We start from the raw sequence: 22,655 nt of genomic DNA on the forward strand, positions 1-22,655 counted from the left end.
ATTTATCTGCCTCTCTTATTCCTGAGGGGGTGATGGTTTGTGTTCATTTATGGTGCTTGTGTAGGTCCAGGGGATGGTTTGTAGAGAAAAGCTTTGATAACAACCCAAAAATCTCTGCTGTGGGCAGAAGCCTTAAAAGTGTTGTTATTTTCCAGGTAATTGTGAAAACAAGAACAGAATATCAGCCTGACCAGAAGAACAAAGGAAAACTCAGAGTGCCCAAAATTGCTGAATTCACAGTCAGTTTCACTGATGGGGTAACAGAAAGACTAAAGGTAAGAAATGGTTGTTCTGCTGCCTTCTGATGCAAATGCCATTCACTTCAAAATAACTGAATCACAGTGACAGGAAAGACATAACAAATTTAACACTCCACTCATCACCAGGGTCAAAAAGAGATTTATCTGCATGAGTGTAAAGTTTTTTTAGGACAGGCATGAAAATACCTCCTTAGCTACATCTCAAGTAGAAAATGCTTTTCTCTACCAAGAAAATGATGAAAATGTATTTCATCTCAATCTGAAAATAAACCAACTTTGAATCCTTTTTCTTCTCAAACACTGGTGTTTAAAATTTAAAAATCCCAGTGAAGATGGATTGAAACATTTTGCTTAGCCTTTTAAAATTGCTTTTGTTTCACAGCCAGACAACCTTTTTCATATTTAAAATACTTTGTTATAATTATTATATTACTACAGATTAAAAACTACTTCAAAATGCACAAAAAAAAAAAGGGTATTAGAGAAGCATCCAAGCATATCCTGTCCTGTAAGCAGTTTTGCTTCACAGGAATTGGAATTTTCTGATGGAAAATGTTTCCCTGGGAAATTTTCAACAGGCTCTACTCAAACATGGAAAGAAACTCATGAATTATTGAGTGCTGTCGGTTCCTGTTGACTGCAGCACATTAGAATGGCTCAGTTCCTCCTAAAATTAGACTCCAAATGTGTAGCTGCCAGTTTTTCCTCTCTTTTTACTGGGAAGACCTGGTGCTTTTTCTAAACCACAGAGCATGGCAGTGACAGAAATGTGAGATCTGATTGCTCATTTTCAGAGTCAGAGGAAATAGCAGTAATTTTGAGTAGCAAACAGAGAAAGTGGGCAGTGCCTGATGACATTCCTGCTCCTTCCAAAACATAATTTATTCTTAAGAGTTGTGGGAATAAATGTTTATAGCTCTTGGTTTTTGGTTTTTTTCAGTGGACATCACAGTTTGATCTAAAATTTCTTACTTGCTGTTGATGTCTGCTGAATTCCTCCCTGAGCTTATTGCGTGTAGTAACCATTTACCACCAGTGGTAACTCCATTGCACCAGAGTAAAGTGAATTAACCACGGTTACATCCCAGTCTTGGAAACCACAGCAGACATTTCCAGTGCCACACACCAGTCAGAACCGGGCACGATGTGCCTGAGAACCAGCGATAAATTCAGATTCTGCTGGGCTGGTGTGCTGCCTGTAACCCGCAGTACATGGCCTGGGTGGTGCTGTAAATGCTGCTGCCTCACTGGGTATTTCACACTCAGTCCTGCAGCCCTGGAGGGTGTGAGAGGCAGAATGAAACCACTGAAAGGTCTGGTTTTGTTATTTAAAAAAACCACTCAAGAACATCTCCTTACTCACGAGTTAATACATAGCTCATGGATAAATCCTGTTTCATCTAATCCTTCTACTGAGTATCTTGTTTTTCCTAGTCAAATTCCCAACTTGCTCTTGTATTCAAACCTCTCCTTTCATGCAATTTTTCCTCTTCCCATCCTGTTTTTGGTGCAGTTTTCCCATCTCTCACAGCTCCAGCTGGGAGCCCTGGCAGAGGTGGGAGCTGGGCCTCTTCCTATAGAGCCTGGCAGCATTCAGTTTCATTTTTGAGCAATTTCCTTTCCCTAAAATCCATATGATTTTCATTCTCTGCTCTGCAATGTCAACTTACTCATCAGGCAGCCTCTGCTCTAATACTGGATAAGACTCTAAGCCTCTCCCTGCCTGCTTTTCATAAGGCTTCCATGTATCCCATTAAATTTGTACTATTATTTCCTGATAAAATGAGCTGAGATAATAGCTAATATTTATTACCTTTTGTACTTTTTATTGCACCACATTTTTGTCCCAGTGCATATTTTTAGTGAAGTTATTAAAAGCCCTGCCCTCTGGTTATAAGCTGCCCTATTATCTGGTACTGATAAAATCATCTTACATTGTTTTTTTGTAAGAGGAAATCACAGTAAATACTTAACTTTTATGATCTCAGTTTGGCTACATTTTTAAAAGCTTTAAAAAAGATGATATAACTGTGATCATCATATTCTCTTTTGCCCTTTTGGGGGTGGAAAAGCCCTCCAAGACCATTGAGTCCAAGCTGTGACCAATGCCCACCTTGTCCCCAGCCCAGAGCACGAGTGCCACGTCCTTGGACACCTCCAGGGATGGGGATCCAAACCTCCCTGGGCAGTTCCAATCCCTGCCCACCCTTTCCATGGGGAAATTCCTGCTGGTGTCCAACCTGAGCTTCCCCTGGCCCAGCCTGAGGCCATTTCCTCCTGTCCTGGGGCTGGCTGCCTGGGAAAAGAGGCTGTGATTCTGTGATTTTGTGCTACAGAAGACCAGGATGTCTGGAAAATAATTTGAGACCATGTGAACCTGCCAGCCAAGTCCACAGATGCCCTTTTCTTTGCCTTTTGGGTATCTTTTATTGAAGAAACTAATGAATTATTAGACAACTTTCTCACATGAACAAGCCCAAACCAGAATTTAAGCTTATGCTTGCATATTTTTCATGCATCCAGAATAGCCCAGATCTGAGCTCTTTAATTATCATAAAGAAGAGACTGTCCCTAGGCAACGGTTCTTATTTCACACCAGCTCTTCCAGGAATCTGAGATAGCTCCTGCCTCTTGTCACATCCCCTAATAGATGAGATTATGATTCTCTCCAGCTCAGCACACCATGTCCTGGAAGTTTGACCAATTAGGCTGATTCTTCAGCTGCATGAGTCAGCCCATACATCCTTTATGAAACTGTTTAAATAGTTGTGTGTAGATGGGTTACAAGAAAATGATGTTAAAATAACCTTACGGTTGAGCCATCCATACAGAAAAGAAATTTCTCGTTTTACTCCTCCACAGAGAAGCAAAGAGAACATTTTTCTAAGCTGACAGGCAGTGATTTATAGACCTTGCCTTCTCCACCCTGCTTCTACCTTTGGAGTGTGTTCCTCCAGGAAGGTTTTGAGCTGCAGGGATCTTGCTTTGCAGTAGCTCTGAGAGCTGAGGTTTCCCAGGCTGAGGGGGAAGGGTGCCTGCTGTTTGCTCTTCATTTTTAGAGCTTTGAAGGGAGCTCCTGTTCCTGGGCTTGGCCATCCTGTGACAGCACTGAGGTGCCTCACAGAGGGTTTGTAAATGTGTCTCTGATTCCTCTGTGGGGTGACAGCTCTAACCCTCTGCATCTGAGGCTTCCTGCTCCTCCTCACCAGTGCTGCCCCATCTTACAGCTTCTGAGATCAATCTCTCATCATTCTGCCCTTATTTCGATCAGTTCTGAAAAGAGATTGAATCCCTTCTGCTTTTTAAGCAGATTCCCCACCAAATGAAGTCTTGAACGTGAATTCCAGTGACTCCTTTTCTCTTCCAGCCAGTCCAGATAGCACAGAAATCATCCAGCAGCAATGATTTATTTAATTAGCACCAGAAGAGGTGCTGGAGTGGCCTTTCTGTGTAGGCTTACAGGGTGGACACCTGGAATTGCTGGCCCCTTAGTGGTTTTACACAGACTGGGCTCTTTGTTACACCAGTCTGAGCCCTTTCTCACCACTGCCACAGAACTACTAATTATTTTCAGGAAGGTCATGATTTATTGACTGTTAGCTAGGTGATGGTTAACCTCCCACAGTTAGCTGGCTTCTCAAGTCTTCTACTGTTCTTTCCTTTTCATGAATCAGTTTCTTTAAAAAGTTTATGTTTTCAGAGTTGGAATAATTAACCTCAGTACTTATCTTTAACAGAACAAGTTGGGAGTGGGCGTACGGGGGAGAAGTCGAGATATTTAAGATGTTTTATAAGCAGTTTATCTACCTGGAGAAATCATCTGCAAGTATTGATGAACTTCATTCTTCTTGCAGAAGAAGAAGATGCATTTTCAGAGTCACTGTTTCTATCATCTGTCCCTGTTGAGTGTGCAATGACAATTGCTGCTTATCATTAGATCACCTTCTCCTCCCTCCAGCCTGAAACTGCTCTGACACGTGCACATCCAGGGAGCAGTGGATGTAATTATTGCCCACACTTTTCATCAGGCCCTTAAAATGTAATGGAACCCATTCAAATGCTTCTGTTGTTGAAATGCTCATACTGGAACAATTCTTTTCCTCTGACTTAGTATGAAAGATTTAGAACAAAATCACTTTGTCTCCAGCCACACCTTACAAAACAGACTGTGATGCAAGAATTGTTCATGATCAAACCCAAGCCAATATCTGAAATATCTGGCTCCTAATTAAGAAAGATTTTTCTGGGCCAAGGAATCATTTCCTGTTGGTAATAGCTTTGCTAAATGGAAGATGGTTCCCCCACTGGCAGATGAGCCATCAAATCCCCAGGGAATTCACACTTTGCTGTACACACAGAGCCCCAAATGTGCCATTCCTGCTCCCCCTTCCCAAACTTCCCATGCTGGGAAGAACTGGAATGTTCTGCTTTCACCTGTAGGCTGTTGCTTTATGCTGATAGTTCTTCCTCTAACCTGCAAAGAAATCCCAGAAAAAGCTGGGCCTTTTCATTGCACCCATTCACAGGTAAATACATTTCAAACCTCCTTTAATTGTTGAGTTCCCACGGGACAGGAGTAACTCCTGGTGGAAGGACCCCTGTGCTTTGTGATGCTGTCAGTACCAGCGTTGTCACAGCAGCTGCCACATCCCATCGGGGATGGAGCTGCGGGGTGGCCGCTGGAGGATCCCATTACCCTGACTAATGGGAGCGCTGCTCCGGGGCTGTACACGCGCATTTCTCCCTCTGCTGGGAATTGCAGAGGAGAAGCAGCAATGCTGCAGGCACTGGCACGGCAGCGGGGCTGGAACCCGCGTTTTCTCTGCGCTCAGAGACGTGTCAGTAGGAAAGGGATTGGTTTCAGTCCCCAGGGACTGATTTGGAGGAAATCTTCCCTCCCTTTGGCACTTCCCAGCTGTCTCCAGGCAATCCCCTTTCCCTGTGGATGCAGTGGGCAAGTTCCTGCAGGGGTGTCAGGCAGCTCTCACTGCACCCAGGTGCTCTCCAGACTGCTGGGGATGATTTGAGTGTGGAGCCAAAGCTGCTCTTTGGACACTGAATATTTTCCAGTGCAATGCAGAAGCTCACAGGTTCTCTTTTCCCAAAAAAAAACCACTGCCCAGCCCTGCCTGGCCTCGATGTGAGCTCCCACCTGAGTGGCTTCAGGCTCTCACTCGAGGTGTGCATGCAGGCAGGTGAGAAATGGTGCTCCTCATCTCTCTGCCTGAGCTCAGAAATCCTGCTGGGGATTTCTGGGAGCAGGACAGGTCACATCTGTCCCAGTGGCTCTCCCAGGCTGCACGAGGCAGATTGATGGAGCTGTTGGGTGATCATCAGTGACAATCAGGAGCTGTGAGGATGAACTGAGTGGGGGTTTGTGGCTCAGCTGCCAGGGAACAGATCTGTCTGATCACAGCCCCAGGTATTGCTATAAACCCTGCAAGGTTTTCCCTGCCTGGGTAGGAGTCTGGGCGTTTTGTTACAACTCTCAGCTAATTCCCTAATTTTTTTGTACAGGCAAGGGCCTAAAAATGTCATGTTCATGTCTAAAACAGAAGAAAAATCTATTTTGATTTAACTAGAATGCTTTCTACTGGCTTAGGGACCATCTAACAAAGCAAAGAAAAAAACCCCAAATATGGGGTTTTTTATAGGAAATGGACCATTCCTTACAGTACATTCTTGTTTTATGTTAGTTTTACACACATAGATACTCTTACAAGTCAGGAAAAGCCTCTTGACTCTATTTTATTTTTGCCATCTGCGAGCACTAACAGAGTAATCAGCTGAAGAGATTTGTTCAGTTTTGGTTTGGGATTTTTTTTTTCCATGTAATTGATTTTTGGAGAGAAGAAGAAAGTGAATTGGTATGCAGAAAATCTCTAAAAGTGGAAGTCGCAGAGAATATTCACATATCTAAATTTTTATGGGTACACCTGCTGAAAGTTCATTCTTCAAACCAGGATATTTTGAAGGAAAAAAAATCACAGAGCAGAAACCTCAACTGAACCTTGGTTTTGGAGCAAAATGCTTGAAAATATTTCCATAAATGACCACATAAATGAGATACCCCTGGTGCTAATGACAGGAGGTAATTGCAGTTCCCATTTGGCCTGGAGGATTTCTTACATTGCATCTCTGTCTCTGTAACACCACTCTGCACTTACCTCTGCCACCCCACAGGAAATCTGTGTATTGGGCAATTTCCCTGTCAGCATTTGAGGTGAAATGAAAGATATTTAATGCTGGTGTAGCAAAAGAGAGCGAGCAGGATGGAAGAGCAGGAAAGAATTTTCAGCTGAGTGAAACCAAAGTAAAGTTTATTGCCTGTTGGGAAGTGCATTTGGAGTCTTGTAACCAGACCACTGAATGCTAAAAAAAAATAAAATAATAATCAAGGAATTGCAAAGCTTCACTCACACAAATTTCTCCATGCAATGTTTCACTCTCTCCAAAGCAGCACAGGCTGTGATTGAATGTTAACCAGAGCTGAGCTGCCTCTTGTTGGTACTTGCAGATGTATTAAATCCTGTTGGGTCGGATCCACAGCTAATGGAACTGGCCTGGTGCCTTTGGAGGCAGCATAATCACCTCGATTATTCATTTCTGTTGTTTGCTTTTAAAAGAGTAGCTCTTGTAAGTCATTTGCAGCAATAAAGCTTCATCTTTCTAATTCAAAATGGAAAGCCTTTTAATTCTTAAGTTACCCAGGGGACACTTTGCTCACCAAGTCCTCACTTTGTTCTCCTATAAAGCACCCATATAATAAGTTTTTAAGGAGAAATGGGTGTACTGAACCATGAATGCAGAAATACTATTTCCTACTCATGATGGGAGACATAAATGCTGAAATACAGGTGAATTTGTTGCTCTTCTTGAAGGAACAAACCTTCAAGTGAATTTTTTCTTCAGGCACAAGAGTGCACTGACCAGAGGTGTCTTAATTCATGCAAGCCTGACATTTGGAAGAAGGGAATTTCACAAAGCAAATGCACCTCAGCTTTTCCCTAGAGCCAGCCTGATCCTTGGCTGTGGCATGGTGGTGGTCTTTGGTTTTGGGTGCTTTTGCCTCAGAAAAAGCCAAGATTTGGGGAATTCAGATGTTTGCAGCTTTGGGGAATTCGATGTTTGCAGTTTTGGGGAATTCAGATGTTTGCAGCTTTGGGTGGCTCTGGCTGGGGTTGTCTAAGTGGGCTCTGGAGCTGGGTTTGGAGGGATGTCAGGTGTCAGGAAAAGGCAGTAGCAGAGCAGGAAACACAACCAGCAGTTCCAGGTGTGCTGCCATGAGCTAATCCCTGAATCCATTCCTGCTCAGGGCTCCCAAAGCTTTCCCTGCACCAAATCCAACATCAGGGAGGAGTGAGAGGGGACCATTTTGCATTCATGAGACTGTGCAGAGGTTGAGTCTTGGCAGGCAAAGGGCAGCCAAGGAGACAGTTTATTGATGACTTGATTTATCTTGTGTTCCTGTTAATGCATTTAAAAAGGGCCTGTGATGAACTGAGGCATCCATTGCCATGTCCCACGTGCAGTGACAGGAGGAAATGTCACAGGCAAGGCTCTGCCAGGGCAGCAGGGAAGGGCTGCACGTCACGAAGGTTTGGACAGGATGTTTCTGTCTGCTGCAGTCCCACTAATTGGAAAAACACCTCAAATTAGGGATCTGGAAGGAAGACTCTTCCAGCATTGCTCAGCTCCTGAAATGGGCTGCCAGGTGTTCTCAGGATGTGGCTTTGGGAAGAAAAGCTCCTTTCTGAGCAGTTCTTGAGTTACTCCAGGAGTTTAATTTGGGGGGTCTGCTCACAGAATCATTGAATGCCTGGGCTGGGGGGCCCTGAAAGATCACCTAGTTCTAGTGGGAAGGCTTCTGACAGTTGAAAAGAAGAAAATATTCTTATAGGAAAAGGGGGAAAATACCTTTAAAAACCTGTCTGGACTGCCAAAATGGCCATGTATTTATTTGGTGTTCCTAGAAACAACATCACCCCATCTCACTATACCTGCCTGCTTGATTAAGGATTTTTTTTATGGCATTAAATGGCAGAAAAGAGAAAGCAAACCAGAGCTTTTTATTTACCTAAATGGAAATTCACTGATATTCATTGGTGAAGTAGCCTTATTTAAAATGGCATTTAGAACTTCCATAAGGAACAGGGGTTTGGAAATGGAGCAATGAATTTTCCATCCAAGGGGTTTGACTTGGCACAGGGAGATGTCATGCAGCCCACAGCTGGCACCAGACACTGTTAAAAAGATCTGAGGCTATTAGTGCCTAAACAGCCACTAGAAATTATATTACATGATGGAGACTGGCTAATATAATTGAGCCAGCTAGTTATTGTGTGCATAATTTAATTATTTGACAAATTGCTTAGAAACACGGTGTGCTCCTTCCACACTCGTGCTGCTCTCACAGCTTTAGGGGGCAGAGAGCAGAGGAATTGCTGGTGGCTGTCCTGGAAAAGAGATGTTTCTTTTTGAGATTTGCAGACTTGGAGAGGTTCTCTGGTGTTGTCACGGTGGGCTGGGGTGGGCAGGGATGGGTAAAGCCCAGGGGGATGTGGCTGGGGGGGGAATTGGCTCAGAGACAGCCAGAGCTGTTTCAAGTGGATTCTTCTGGAGTACTTGGATAAATGAGCCTCTGTTGTCTGAGTGTTTTGGGCTTTCATTGCTGGGCACTGTGGGATGGAAGGAACCCATGGAATAGTGGAGCAGAGAATCCCAGAACGGTTTGGAAGGGACCTTAAAGCCCAGCCAGTGCCACCTGCCATGGGCAGGGACACCTCCCACTGTCCCAGGGTGCTCCTTGGGCACTGCCAGGGATCCAGGGGCAGCCACAGCTGCTCTGGGCACCCTGTGCCAGGGCCTCACCGTCCTCACAGGGAAGAATTCCTTCCCAAAATCCCATCTAACCCTTCCCTCTGTTAATGTGAACCCTTTCCCCTTGTCCTGTCTCTTCATCCCTTGTCCAGATTCTCTCTCCATCTTTCCTGCAGCTCCACTGTGGCACTGAGGCCACAGCTGTGTCACCCCAAAGCTTCTCCTCTCCAGGTGAACAATCCCAGCTCTCCCAGCAGAGCTGCTCCATCCTCTGCTCATCCTGGTGCCTCCTCTGGGCTCTCTGCAGCAGCTCCAGGCCCTTGCTGTGCTGAGAGAGCTCTGCAGGTGAGGTCTCACCTGAGCAGGGCACAGGGCCACAATCCCAACCCCCTTCCTGCTGCCCACTGGGATCAGCCCAGGAGCAGATGGGAGAAGTTTCTGACCCCCAGGATGATCCCATCCTCCTCTGTTCTTATGAGAACTGGGGTCAGATTGGTTTATGGTTATGAATTGGAAGTTAAAGGACCAAAAAATCCCATCCACCTTAAAACCTCACTAAGAAACCTCACAGCACTAAGGAGTATATCCCTATAGCCCTGAAAAAGTAGAGACATGACTAAGGACATTTTCCTCTTACAGAGCATCTCTTAAACAATACTTCTTAAGAATCTGGACACCATCTGCAATAAAGCTGTGCTGTAATAATAAAGAACAAATCCTGCATCTTCTTGAGCAGTACTAAGCAAATCTGAAGACCCAATTGTGTCACTTTTTTTTTGCAGTTAGCCTTTCAAAATTTCAGAGGCAAAGCTGTTGCCAGAAGATCAGCAAAATCAGCAACTTACTACAAAAATATTTTTAACAGTGGGGAGTGAAATGACATTTTTGAAGAAGTGCAGTCAGATCATTTTCACTGCCAGGGTGGATCAGGGTGTCTGAGTGCTGGGCAAGGAACACAACAGTTCTCTGACAGAGTTTGAGCAGTGAGACAGCTCTTCATGGGGTGTGTTTGGGGGTTATCTCATCCCCTGCTCGATCCATACACCAGAATGTTCTTGCAATAACAACCTGGATTTGGGTGGTTTGCACTTGGATTCCATCCTGGAATACATGGAGGCTGCCAGGATGGCAGGATCCAGGAGCTCCTGATCCTTTAACTGTACCTTCCATGTGGAAATCTGATGGTGTCAATCTTCCATCTCATTATCAGCTGGAAAAAGTTATGGGATGAAGGGGAGAAAAAAATGTCCTCCTGAATTTTTCATTGTCAAGCAGAAATCCTTGTAATGGATTCAGGAGTGCATGGATGTATTTGGATGCCCTTAGATGATTTTGTGATTTTTTTTTTTTCCTGCAGGTTAACTGGGTTGTCAGGGATTGATGGGTTTTCAGGTGTAATGGAATTGCCATAAACTATAGGAAAAGCTTTGCTGCCTCTCCAAGCACAGCTCTTAAGCTCCTCTCTGAAATAACCTTGACAGAATTTCTGCCAGTTTTGTTCATAACAATTTTTGCCTTGTTCTTTGCCTTTCTTCTTCTACAAAGAGAAAAATTAAAACCAAGAGAACTTCTTCAGCTGAATTGCCTATTAAAGGTTACAACATTTCCCAATACCCAGCAACACTGAAGGTATCTTGTAGAACCAGACATGGCAGCAGCAGTGCAATCCTTTCCTGACAAACTGGAATTTTGTGGAGGGGCTGAGAAGAGTGCAGGAACAAAGGCAGCAGAGGCTTCTGAGGTCCCAAATTCACATTACAGCTGCAGAGGGTGGGAAAATGGTGCAGAATTTTGTAGGCATTTTTCTGTGATAAATGATCTTTATCTCTTCTCTGGGCCTGGCTGCTTTTCCTGTAGGCAGCAAGGCTTTTCTTGGTTGGCATCTTCTTGGCTCTGCTCCTGCTTTAAGTGCATACAAGCAGGGAGAAAAGTGTCCAGAATCAAACACTGATTTACCAGGTCTAGAAATAAAATCATGCTTGATATCTAAGAAGAGCCATCCGTGCTGAAAGGGGGGAAATTTAGGTTGGATGTTGGCAAGAAATTCTTCCCTGTGAGGGTGGGCAAGGCTGGCACAGGGGGCACAGAGAAGCTGTGGCTGTCCCTGGATCCCTGGAAGTGCCCAAGGCCAGGTTGGACACTGGGGCTTGGAGCCACCTGGGACAGTGGAAGGTGTCCCTGCCCATGGAATGAGAAGATCTTTGAGGTCCCTTCCAAGCCCAGCCATTCCATGATTAAATTTTATACGAATAAGGAATAAAACTGGAAAACCTTGCAATGGAAAAAGCTGTTAAATAAATGCCCTGCTGTTTGGATGTGCCATTGTTCTCTGGTTGCCTTTTAAATAAAGCTTTGTACTGGAGTGAGAGAGGGAAAAAGGGAATTTTTGATGAAAAAGGAGATCCTGGGCAGCTGATGAAATCAAAGAGAGCAGGGAGGATGCTTCCATGGGCTGCATGAAAGCCAGGTTAGCTGGAACACCACTGCAATTAGACATTCTCTGCCTGGCACAAAACCTGCTGGCACCTGATGTCCTGCTGCTGCTGAGCATGGATCCTTTTATTCATCTGTGCTGTGTGAAAAGGCAAAAAATGTTCTTTATCTGTGGGAAAAGGGGGGAACCACCCCAAGTGTGCTGCTGTTGATGGGAGCTTGCATCATCTTTCATGGATGTTTAGGGCCTCTTCCCACATTTTTTGGAGGATGGGGGGAGTGTTTTGGTGTGATAATGATGTTCTCTCTTCTCTGTTCCCTCTTAAGGGAGCCTTTGGGAATCATGTGAGATTTTGAGGAGAGGGCAGGCAAATCCCCCCCTTCTTTCACCCACTCAGTCACATGTGACAGATTCATGCCTGCAGCACTTCTAGGTTTTATCTGCTCACTAAATTTTATTTCCCCTCTGTGAGTGTTTATATTGCTTAGAGACTGCCAAGGTTCGTGTTAATCATAAAAAAAAAAAAAAAGTGGAGGTTTATTAGGTATTGCAGCTCTGTGATTCTTTGGTGTTTGAATGTTAATGAAGCTTTGTATGCTCTGGAATAGTTGGAGAGGTGGATCTTAGCTCTGGCATGGCAGAATATCTGGGGGTGGATTTTTCTTCCCTTTCCTTTGGGTTTTAACATCTTACATGACATTTCATCCAGAGCAATTTCCCACCGTTTATCAGCAGGTGTAATATTGTCACACCCATTCTGTGAGTGCAGGGAAGGCAGGAGGGTGAAAATGGGCTCAGTTACACCCTGGAGGGAGGGGAGAGCTCAGCCCAGGACCTGCTCCTGGGCCATGATAAACTGGGGGTCTGCACTTGGCCAGAGCAGAGGGAATTTGTTATTTTTAGGGACTCAGTGGGCAGACAAGAGGAAAGAACCCCTCAAATTGCAGTTCTGATGGTTGTTTCCATGTGCATGCATGGGGGATTTAGCAGAGCCATGAGGAGACATTTATTCTCACTCCAGACAGCTCTGTTCTTTCTTCTTCTGAAATCTGAGTTTCAAGCAATGTTCCTTTTCTCATTGTACATTTAATTTGGGGCAGAGGAGCCAAACTGGAGAGCTGAACATTCCTCATTTCTGAATTTCTAGCCAGGGCTGCCCCTCAGCATTGATTTTTGTAGAACAAGATGTTCCTCTTGCTCTGGTGCCTTCAAATTAACCTGAAAGGACACTTGTATCATTGTCATCGTGGGTTTAGTACCCACCCTGGAATTAGAGGAAGTACCAGGCCTAGCAGGCTACCCTGTTAAATGAGGAGTTGATGGACATGTATTCTACAGGGGAAAATGAAAAGCTCCTCCACACTGACCTGTCACAAGGATTGTGGTGGCTCTTTATGGGGAGGGATCTGGTTTTCCCAAGTTTCTTGTTGGAAAAAAGTATATTTAATCCAGGAAGTCTCTCCTTTTTACTATTTAAAAAAGACTTTTTTTTTCCCCCTGTGTAATACAACTTCTTTGGGGACACAAATCGTGTCAAATTCCATTTGCATCTGCCTTGAATCCAGCTGAGCCTTTGGCACCATGAAAAGGGACAGACTCCCCCAGGCTGGGAGCCCAGGGGCTGCCATAAATCTGCTCTGAAATATTTCTATTCACCCCTCTGGGCACTGAGAGGAGGTGGATCCCAAATTTTCTTGGTCAGACTGGTGCAGTTCATACAACTGCACTCCTTTTGTGCCAGATTCCCTGCAGCACTCCAGGACTCCTGACAGTGTTCTCCTGGATCCAGCAGTAAATGCTGTCCCTCTGTTGCTGCCTTTGGCTTTATGGACCCATTTGGCAGCAGATGAGGCCCCAAGGAAAGGTTCATCCAAGCAGGAACATTGAAAGGCAGGTGAGACTTCAGTGAACTCTTTGTCCTTGGCAAAGCCTCTTAGCCCCAGTCTCACCTTTTTACCCTTTATTCTAAAATATTCTGATTTAACAATGAATTCAGCAATCTCTCCTGCTAGAGGGTCTCCACAGTAAGATTTGAAACCAAGGATATAAATTTACTTTCACTCTGGATCTTCCAGGAGTAATCTCAGTGTGCAGGAACACCCTCACCAGGCAGTTCATCTTTCTGGGGAATTGTTGGGAAGGCTTTCCTGCCCTGCCACCAATTCCAGTGGTCCCTGGAGTCCCTGCAGGATTGCAAATCCCACTGGTCCCAGAATTGCAGCTGCTGGAATGACTGAAGGGGAGAATCAGAGCAGATTTCAATGTGAACCAATGTTAAGCAATTAATGATATTTACTGATATTACATATTATTACTGTTGTAAAAATAATATTATATCAATTAATTCCGAGTTATAACCAGCTTGCTGTTTATTAGCTGCTGTTCTTAACAATCCTGTCCCCCCTGCTCTAGGAATTATCAGTGTTTTCCCACTTTGTACCATCACCTCTCCTGCAAGTTAAATCTTCCATAGATAGATAGGATGCATAGATCCTGCAAAATCCTGGTGCAGCCAGCTCTAATTGAGGCACTTGGAATCCAGAGCCATTTATGCTGCCTTTGTGGAATTATGGGACCAGGAAAGCTTTGGGAAAGGGGAGGATGAGAGGATTTTACAGCTCCTTGCTCAGTCCTTGAGGAATAGACAGCTCAGCAAAAATCAGTGATCAGGGCCTCAGTCCAGACATGGAGTAGGGACAGAAACTTGCTGTTGGATGAACTATTTGGGAGGAACCTGGAAAAGCTGGAGAGAAGGGAGCCCCAGCAAAGAAACACATGTGCAGCAGGGTGACCAGTGAGGAAAGAGGGAATATTTGAGTCTCAAAGAGGGAATTGTGTCTGGCACCTCCAGCACCTGCATCTGCTCCTGGACATGCTGTGGCATTTTCTCAGTAGTCAGGATATTGTCCTTTTACAGCTTGGAGAAATAGAGAAGGATCCCCTTTCTCCTGCAGGGCACAATTTATCCTGGTGGAATTGCCCAGGAGGCACAAAGGGATGTGAGCTCCAAAGTCCTCATTGCTCCTCCCTGCTCACCTGCCTCTGCTCCCAGAAAGGTGGGATCTGCCCTGGTCACACCTGCAGTGTGGATGCTGGCTGCTGCTGGGTCCTTGAACACCAAATACTGCAGCCAAATCTGTAACATTTGCAAAGGGTTAAACATAGGAATGTTGAAAGTCCGTGGGGGGATGGGAATGATGTGGGAATCCAGGATATTGGATCCAGCATTCAGTCAATTACCATGCTTAGTTAAGTACTGCACGGTGGAGTGAAGGCTGCAGTCTGTTAGAATGTCTGTTCCTATAAGTCATTTAATTATGAGGTTGCTCATATGCCATTTTAACATATGTACAGTAACATTATCCCTCTTTTCTAGGTCACCATCCTCATAAGCCTGGCTCTTGCATTCCTTGCCTGCATAGTGTTCCTTGTGGTGTACAAAGCCTTCACTTACGACCACAGTTGCCCAGATGGATTTGTTTATAAGGTAAGGAACTTCAGAAGGATGAATTGCCTGAGCTAATGACAGGCTCTAATTGCCTGCATGGTTGCAGCCCAGGCTGCTTTTTTCTTTTTTTTTTTTTTTTTTTGACCAGGCCAAACAGAACATTTGGCAGGAATGTGTTGAAATGGAAAAAGTGTTCTGGGAAATGTGGACGTGCATCTGACTCCATCAGCTACTGTTACAGTGTAATTGTTGGGATTAGCATTTGGTGAACACTACAGACAGATGTTCAGCAACAATCCCTCATATTTGTGAATGGATTTATTGCAGCTGGGATCCTGCATTTGCTTCCCACACTCCCAAGTAACTGATGTTTACTGGCATACAATGTAATGCAAAGCAAACTGCTGCAGTGCTGGCACTGTCCTTTGTGAAAGAAATCCAAATTTGCTCAAGTAGTTCACTTCTGGGTGCTCTTGAGCCTCTATCAAGAACAAAACCTTGTAACAATTGCTAAAACCCAGTGATTTTATATTGAATGTTCACAGAACTGTTTGCCTGGTCTGCTGAGATTAAAAAATATATTTTGCAAAATAATCCACTGTGAAGAAACTCATAAATTCATAAGAGTCTTGACCGCACTGGGGATAATATGTGAGCTGGGAAATAGAATAAGATGTTGGTGTATTAATCATTGTGAATTATTCTCTTAGGTTATATAAAAAGGGAGAATGAGGATTATTCAGACTGGAAGAGAAAAGGCTTTGGGGTGACCTAATTGTGGCCTCCAGTACCTGAAGGAGCTACAAGATGGAGAGAGACTTTTTACAAGGGCCTGGAGTGCCAGGACAAGGGGAAATGGCTTCAAAGTGACAGAGAGAAGGTTTAGTTGGATACTAGGAAGGAATCCTTCCCTGTGAGGGTGGGCAGGGCTGGCACAGGGTGCCCAGAGCAGCTGTGGCTGCCCCTGGATCCCTGGCAGTGTCCAAGGCCAGGCTGGACAGGGCTTGGAGCCACCTGGGATAGTGGAAGGTGTCCCTGCCCATGACAGGGGCTTGGCATGAGATGAGCTTTGAGGTCCCTTCCTAGAGTCATGAATTTCAGAATCAAATCCAAACCTGATCTTAATGAAAAGAGCTGACCCATTGGGCTGTGCCTCCTGCCATCCCCAGCCAGGTGCTCATCCCACAGGTCAGGGTAACACTCTCTAACAGAGCAGCACGAAGCAGCTTTTGCTCTCTGTGCCTGTCCCCTGCCTGTCTGGGGATCCATTGTGGCCTCGGAGCTTTCAGCCCGGCAGGAGAGCAGAGCCTGCGTGTGTCAGTCCCTGCTCCCATCCCGCATCTCTGACATCTGCTGCCATCGGGGTTGCCAATAGCAACAGGTTTGGAAGGCCAGGGCCGGCTCGGTGCATTCCCAGGGCATCAGAGGCAGCAGCAGCGATGCGAGTGCAAACAGCAGCCCCTGAAAGCCGAGGGCATCACTCTGCTTCTCTTGTTTCCCTCCCAGCACAAGCGCTGCATCCCCGCCTCGCTGGACGCCTACTACTCTGCACAGGATTCCAACTCCCGGGGCAGGTTCTACACCGTCATCAGCCACTACAGCATGGCCAAGCAGACCAGCTCCCGGGCCGTGTCCCCCTGGCTGCCCTCGGGCTCGGCCAGCCACGACAACAAGGCTGCCAAGACAGAAGGGCACTAAAGGGAACGAGCGGTGCCGGGAGGGCGGGGGGACAACACCGCGTGTGTGAGCGTGCCCTGCGGGGCAGGAGGGAATCCAAGGCAAGCGCAGGATCAGCTTCATGGATATTTCTTTTCGTGCGTTGTTCTCGTTGATTTGTAACCGAGTCGAGCTCTTGTACAAAGGCATGTTTGATGTTGACTGTACCTTAACGATGTAAAAATATTTTTAAATCATTGCTTAACTATTTGTTAGAAAAATAAATTAAAAAACAAAAAAAGCAAGTTAGGTAAACAGCCAGAGAGGATAAAAGCAGCAAAGAGAATCCCACCAAAGTTTTGTCAGTGCTGGAAAGCTGTGACAGAGGCTCCACACGCGCTGAAGGAAGAGCTGGAATCCTTTCTAGAGGGGTAGAGACAACCTGGTACAAAGACATTGTGGTGCTGTTTGGTTTGCCAAAGGGGAGATATTTTGCTGTCAGATCGAATCCAGTGTTCATTCACTGACAGAGAAATACAAGCATCCCCTCCTTCCCCAGACATGCTCACGTGCAAACACAAACCCTGCACAGTGCCCCAAGGAAATCCACAAAGTCCCTGCCATTCCTAATGAGCCACCAGAGTGCTGCTGGTCCTGGCCAGGCTCTGAGGCTGAAATCCAGGCTGCTGCTCCGAGATGGAGCAGGATGGGAGCAGGCAGAGGCTGCTGTAGTGAAATCTTGAATAAACTTTGGAGCACAAAGCTCAGAGTCAGGAGTTCAGGACTCTTCTGCTTCTGGCATAGAATCCCTGCAGGAGGTTTGGCAATTTCCATGAGTCTTCATCCTTTGGGACTCTCTCCTGAGGGTCACCAAAACTCAAAGAAATACCATTATGATCAAAAATGCTGATAGTATTGAGCCTCTTACTTTTCAGCCCCTACTTTTCCCATGAAATGAGATGCTCCTGCTTTCCTCCTTCAGCTTCAGCTCCTTCAGCATTTCCTGTCATTGCAGGTCACTGGAGAGAGGCACAAATCAAATCTTGCAAACCCGGAGCAGACTCCAAACTTAATCCAGTCCTGCCCAGAGTAACACATCCTGTCCCCACAAATGGCACATGAGATTAGTGCAGGCTGGTGGGATTTCTAAAACCCCCAAGGATTCTCTTTTTTCAGAGCTGCAAGAGCAGGGAGAGCCGAGCAGCAGGAGCAGAGTGCACAGGCAGGGCAAGCTTCACCTTGCACTGAGCTGCTTTTTCAGATTCTTGGCTAGACTGGGATGGAAATTAGGAACTGGCCCCTTCTTCCCTCGCATTGGGCAGTTTTGTCCTCCATGTCAGAGACCCTGGGCAGTGTGTGAGGGCAGAACTCCTCAGTCCTGCAGGCATCATGAGAAATAACTGTATAGTGTAGCTAAAACTGTAGTGCCAAACACCATTGTCTGACTCCCTCTCCTCCCTTCCCTTTCCACCTGTAAATTCATTTCTCACTCAAAATGTACAAACCACCCCTTCCACCAACAACCCCAACTCCAGCAAAACCACTGAACAGTTTATAATTTTGTGGTGTATTTTTTGTCAGTAGGTAGCAGAGACTGAAGTATTTTTTGGTGTAATTCTTGAACTTTTCTGACGGGATTAAAATAAAGTTCGATGTGACTGAGCGTGGCTCCTGTGGGTTTTCTTGGGAGATGCTGGGTGGGATTTCTGTGGTGCTTCCAGGCACAGGCTGCACCTTGCACCAGCCCTAAGATGACTCTGGATTTCAGGAAGCATTTCCAGAGCTTCCCATTTTCATGCCTAGATTTTATTCCCTATGTTCTCACCCATTTCCAATAGGAGAATAGTAATTAAACTGCAGCTCATCTTCTACTGCTTCACAGTGGACCTCCATTCCCATTTTAATGGGAATTCCTTCCAATGGACTTCCTTCCCATTTGAAAATCAGTGGATTACAGGAATTTTTCCTGGCAGCAGTGTCTCCCTTACCATCTTTTCCTGATGCAAACATTCCTTGGAAGGGGGGATTAAAGGGAATCCAGCTGACAAACCAAGGGCCACAGCTGAACTTTGGGAAAGCTGAGCTCTGTACCCAAACTCTGCAGCTTGGTTTGTAACAAACCCACAGCTGTATTCATCTCACAGGCTTCAGAAAGCAGATTGTGTTGCCTCAATCCTTTGGCTCTTTGAAATGGAATGATAGCCTGGCATTAAATTGACTCATTTCCAAAGGCTAAAGAACATTTTATAAAACCTTTGGATAGCTTTCCTTCAGAAAAAAAAAAAAAAGTGTATTCAGAGTTGTGAAATTGAGCTTCCACAGGAGAGAAACCACTCTGGTGTTAGAGGTCAGCACTACTTGTGAAATACATTAAAAGGATCCAGTGCTGTGCAGGATTCAGTCACGGGATAATTTGACCATGGAATTCTATTGCCAGTTTCCCAGTAATACTGTGTGTTTACTTGAATCAGAAAAACCCAGGAATCAAATCACTTGAATTAAAAGGGTTCTAGCTATTACTAGATAAGCGAGTCAGTGGGGATAACCATTCCTATTTAATAAGGGAAAGATCAAATCTGTATAGAGCAGAATAAAAAAAAAAAAACAACCAAGAAAGACTCGGGGGAAAGTAAAAGAAACCAAACAACTCAATTCCTGCTGCAAGTTGTACTACTGAATATTGTTATTACAGCTTCTGTACAAGCTGCAGTTGAGCTTCCAAGATTCAGCCACATATTTTAATCACAGGAACAGGGAGAAAATTGGAATTGTAGTGCATCATCTTATTATTTCAGTCTTTAAAAGCCTCCTTCAAGGCTGATGATGAGTTTTCAGCTCTGATTAAAGAGTGTGTTGGTGACAGCCAGGGCCCATGGGGGCTGTGGGCTCTCTGTGCAGCCTGAAGCTCTTGAGGGGCTCTGGAGAGCAAAGTTTTCCTGAGCTGTGCCTGGCTGAGGGCTCAGGCTCAGCCCTGGGGGATCTGAGGGACAAGAGCCCTCCCTGTGCCTTTCCCAACATTTCTGTGATGGCCAAGTCCAACAGCTCCAGCTTCCCACTCTGTGCCTGACCCTGCTGCAGCAGGAATCTTCTCCCTTGTGGTAGGGTTTGAACTCCCCCCCAAATTCCCTTGTGGGCCCCTGGGCCTGGAGGAGTTGTCAGTCCTGCAGGGATGGGTGTTTGTCTGCCCCTCTGGAGCTGCAGGAAGGGTGGAAGGAGAACTGGCAGCACAGGGATGAGCTCAGCTGGCAGGGACCAGGGCACCCTGGACTGGCAGCAATCCTGGGGAACAAGTGGCAGAACAGCTGGGAAAAAAATAACTGAACCAAAATGTGGAGATGGCATGGTGGGAACTCAGCTGAGCCCAGCCCTGGGAAGAGAAGGAAGAAACTGGGGCTGATGGAGCTTGGAGAAAGATGGAGAAAAAGGGAAAAGGAGGTTGCACCAGCCAAGGTGTGGAAGCAGGAGTTGCTTTTCTGCTGCCACCCCGTGACCCTGCACCACTGCATCCTCCCCCCCGATGGAGCCTGTCTTGTTTTGGAAAAGCCTCTCAGAACATCTGCAGTGCCCTGGGGGGAATCACTCCAATCCTCTTGGACTGCCTGCAGCTCCAAACCAGGGCATGGAAAAGAGGTGCCCACAGGGCTGGCAGGGGACAGTGGCACAAACGGCTGAGCTGTGCCTGTCCAGGCTCCTGGAGGTGACTTTGTGCTTTGGATTGCAGAGACAGCTCAAGGCACTGCCCTGACATCAGGAAAGGAACAATCCCTGTCCCTTTGCATGTGATTTTTTATTCCCTTTATCCTCCCCCGTGCTTGCCAGCTGTGCCTGGTTTGTAATAATACCTCCAGTGATAAGTGTAAGGGTCGTGCACTGAGCTGTCTACAATCACATTTTATACGATTAGTCAGGGGTTTTTAAAGCACCCTAATTATTACAGTCAAACCGGATTAAGCCATTCCTCTAATAGATTTTCAGTTCCTGTAAAATAGGCCAGGGAAAATGACTTACGGGAGGAGATGGGGGAAGGAAAAGCTCCTTCCTTCCATCCCTTTGGCCTTTGATTTTTTTTTTAAATGCCAGCAGTGGCAGGGGCACTACAGGGATCCCACTGGGAGCACTGGGGGAGGAGTGCCCAGCAGGGTTGGGGTCTCAGTTCCCCTTCTCACCTGACTGGTGCCCTCTGAGGGACAAAAGAGGTCAAATCCTTTGGATTTAAAATGTTCTTCAAGGCAGAGGGTGGATGAGAAGTCATCTGGGAGGTTGTGGGTTGCTTCCTGATGGAAAATAATCCCCAGGAAGCACAGGAAGGTGGGAAGTGCAGCTCCGTGGTGGCTGAACGGCTTTTGCTGGGGAAGGCTGGGCAGGATTAGTGCAGGATTTGTCCTGCAGCAGGCAGGTGGAGATGGGGAAAAGCAAGGAGAGAGGACGTGGAAAAACCTCTTAGCAGCAGGGCACACAGTTCATCCTGGCACAGCCAGTGCCCTGCCCCAATGGGATGGCCTGATCCCAACCCCAATCCCAATCCCAATCCCAGTCCCAATCCCAATCCCAATCCCAATCCCAATCCCAATCCCAATCCCAATCCCAATCCCAGTCCCAGTCTCAGTCCCAGTCCCAATCCCAGTCCCAATCCCAGTCCCTCTGCTGGGCAGGATCTGTGTGCTGTTGTGCTGCCTCCATCCAGGGCAGAGATCCCCTGTTCTGACACAGAGTGAGCCCCACTGGGGTGAGCAGGAGTGGGAACCTGCCAGCAGAGCAGCCCCTAAGGAAACATCGACCCCACAGGGGCAGTTTGGGACAAATCACCAGTGGAGCCTTCCCGTGGCATCAGGGAGGGATGGGGACATTGTCCCTCACTGCTCCCTGTCCCTCCATCCTCACAGGCCGTGCAGGGACAGCATTCCCCAGCACAAGTGGCCAGAATCAGCCCCTCACAGTCCCTGGGCTACCAAGAAGCTCCCAGCTGGGGCTGTGAGGTGCCAGCAAGCCCTGGAGCCCAGAGCTAAACCCCGAGGGGGGATTTCCTGGGGCAAACAGGAGATGCCAGCAGCTCCAGCAGATGCCAGCCCCTGGTGAAGGCAGAGGTGGCACCCAGTGCCTGCAGGGGCTGCACCAGAGCTGGCTCAGTGTGTGCCTCCCCAGGGCCCTGGAGCCCCAAAATCCAAGCTCCCAAACCTTGCAGTCACCGAATTCCTTCTCCCCACTCTGCTCTGCAGGGCCCCCAGCTCACCTGGAGCAGAGCCACGAGCTGTCCCTGTCACCTGGGTGGCATCACCCAGCTCAGGGCTCTGCTAAAGCCTCCCTGCCAGCCCCTCCAGCCACGGCCACATTTCTGGGTAAATTGATTTCTGTGTATATTTTGTATGCCAGGTTATTACAATTACTCTTCAGGATCCTTTGGGATGAAAGGCTGTTATAGAGATGAAAGCTCATTAACAATAAATATAAAGGGTCAAAACTCCCCATAAAAATGTATTAGAAACAGATTTTTAGTTTGGAAATGTAAATATAGCATTTGGCTGGTCTGGTGTGCAGGAGAGTTTAATCCACTGGGAGGATGGGGCTACTTTTACAGCAGAATTACTGGGTGAATTATGGAGTTTTGGCTCGCTGGAAAAACAACTTCTGCCTACCATCAATAAAAAAAGTAATTGTTGCAGGGGGGAGGAAGAAGATTTGTCATGCTAAAAATAGGATTTTTGTGGTAGAATCTTTGGGAATTTACAAGTATACATGCTGAGGAAAAAAAATAAAGGCGAAGGGAATTTTGAAATTATAGTGGCAGGAATGAAAGTACATAAACAGTGAGAAAAAACCCCACCTTTTTTTTTATTCAGATATGTTTTGATAAATTCATATATGAAGGAGAAGCTGATCCTGGCTTTTCCCAAAAACATTTGAAGCACCAACATTCCCAACGCTTTTCCCATTTTTACCCTGAGCAAATTCCAGCTGCCTCACCCACCCAGGGGTGGAAAGGATCCACGTCCCCCCAGCTGCTGATGGTGACCCCACCCTGGGGATGGATCCCTGGGGA

General features: G+C 46.2%; 1 protein-coding gene across 1 annotated transcript in view; it reads left to right on the forward strand.

Moving 5' to 3' along the window:
* The window catches only part of NSG2 (neuronal vesicle trafficking associated 2), a 31,004-nt gene extending 12,724 nt beyond the window's left edge, over positions 1-18,280 (forward strand). The window contains exons 3-5 of the mRNA XM_014876051.2: positions 156-275; positions 14,891-15,001; positions 16,469-18,280. Of these exons, the coding sequence (XP_014731537.1) occupies positions 156-275; positions 14,891-15,001; positions 16,469-16,660 (423 nt within the window). The 3' untranslated portion in view covers positions 16,661-18,280. The remainder of the gene's footprint in view (positions 1-155; positions 276-14,890; positions 15,002-16,468) is intronic.
* Positions 18,281-22,655: the final 4,375 nt, after the last annotated feature.

This window comes from Sturnus vulgaris, chromosome 15 (assembly GCF_052056855.1).
Source record: "Sturnus vulgaris isolate bStuVul1 chromosome 15, bStuVul1.hap1, whole genome shotgun sequence".
Taxonomy (NCBI): Eukaryota; Metazoa; Chordata; class Aves; order Passeriformes; family Sturnidae; genus Sturnus; species Sturnus vulgaris.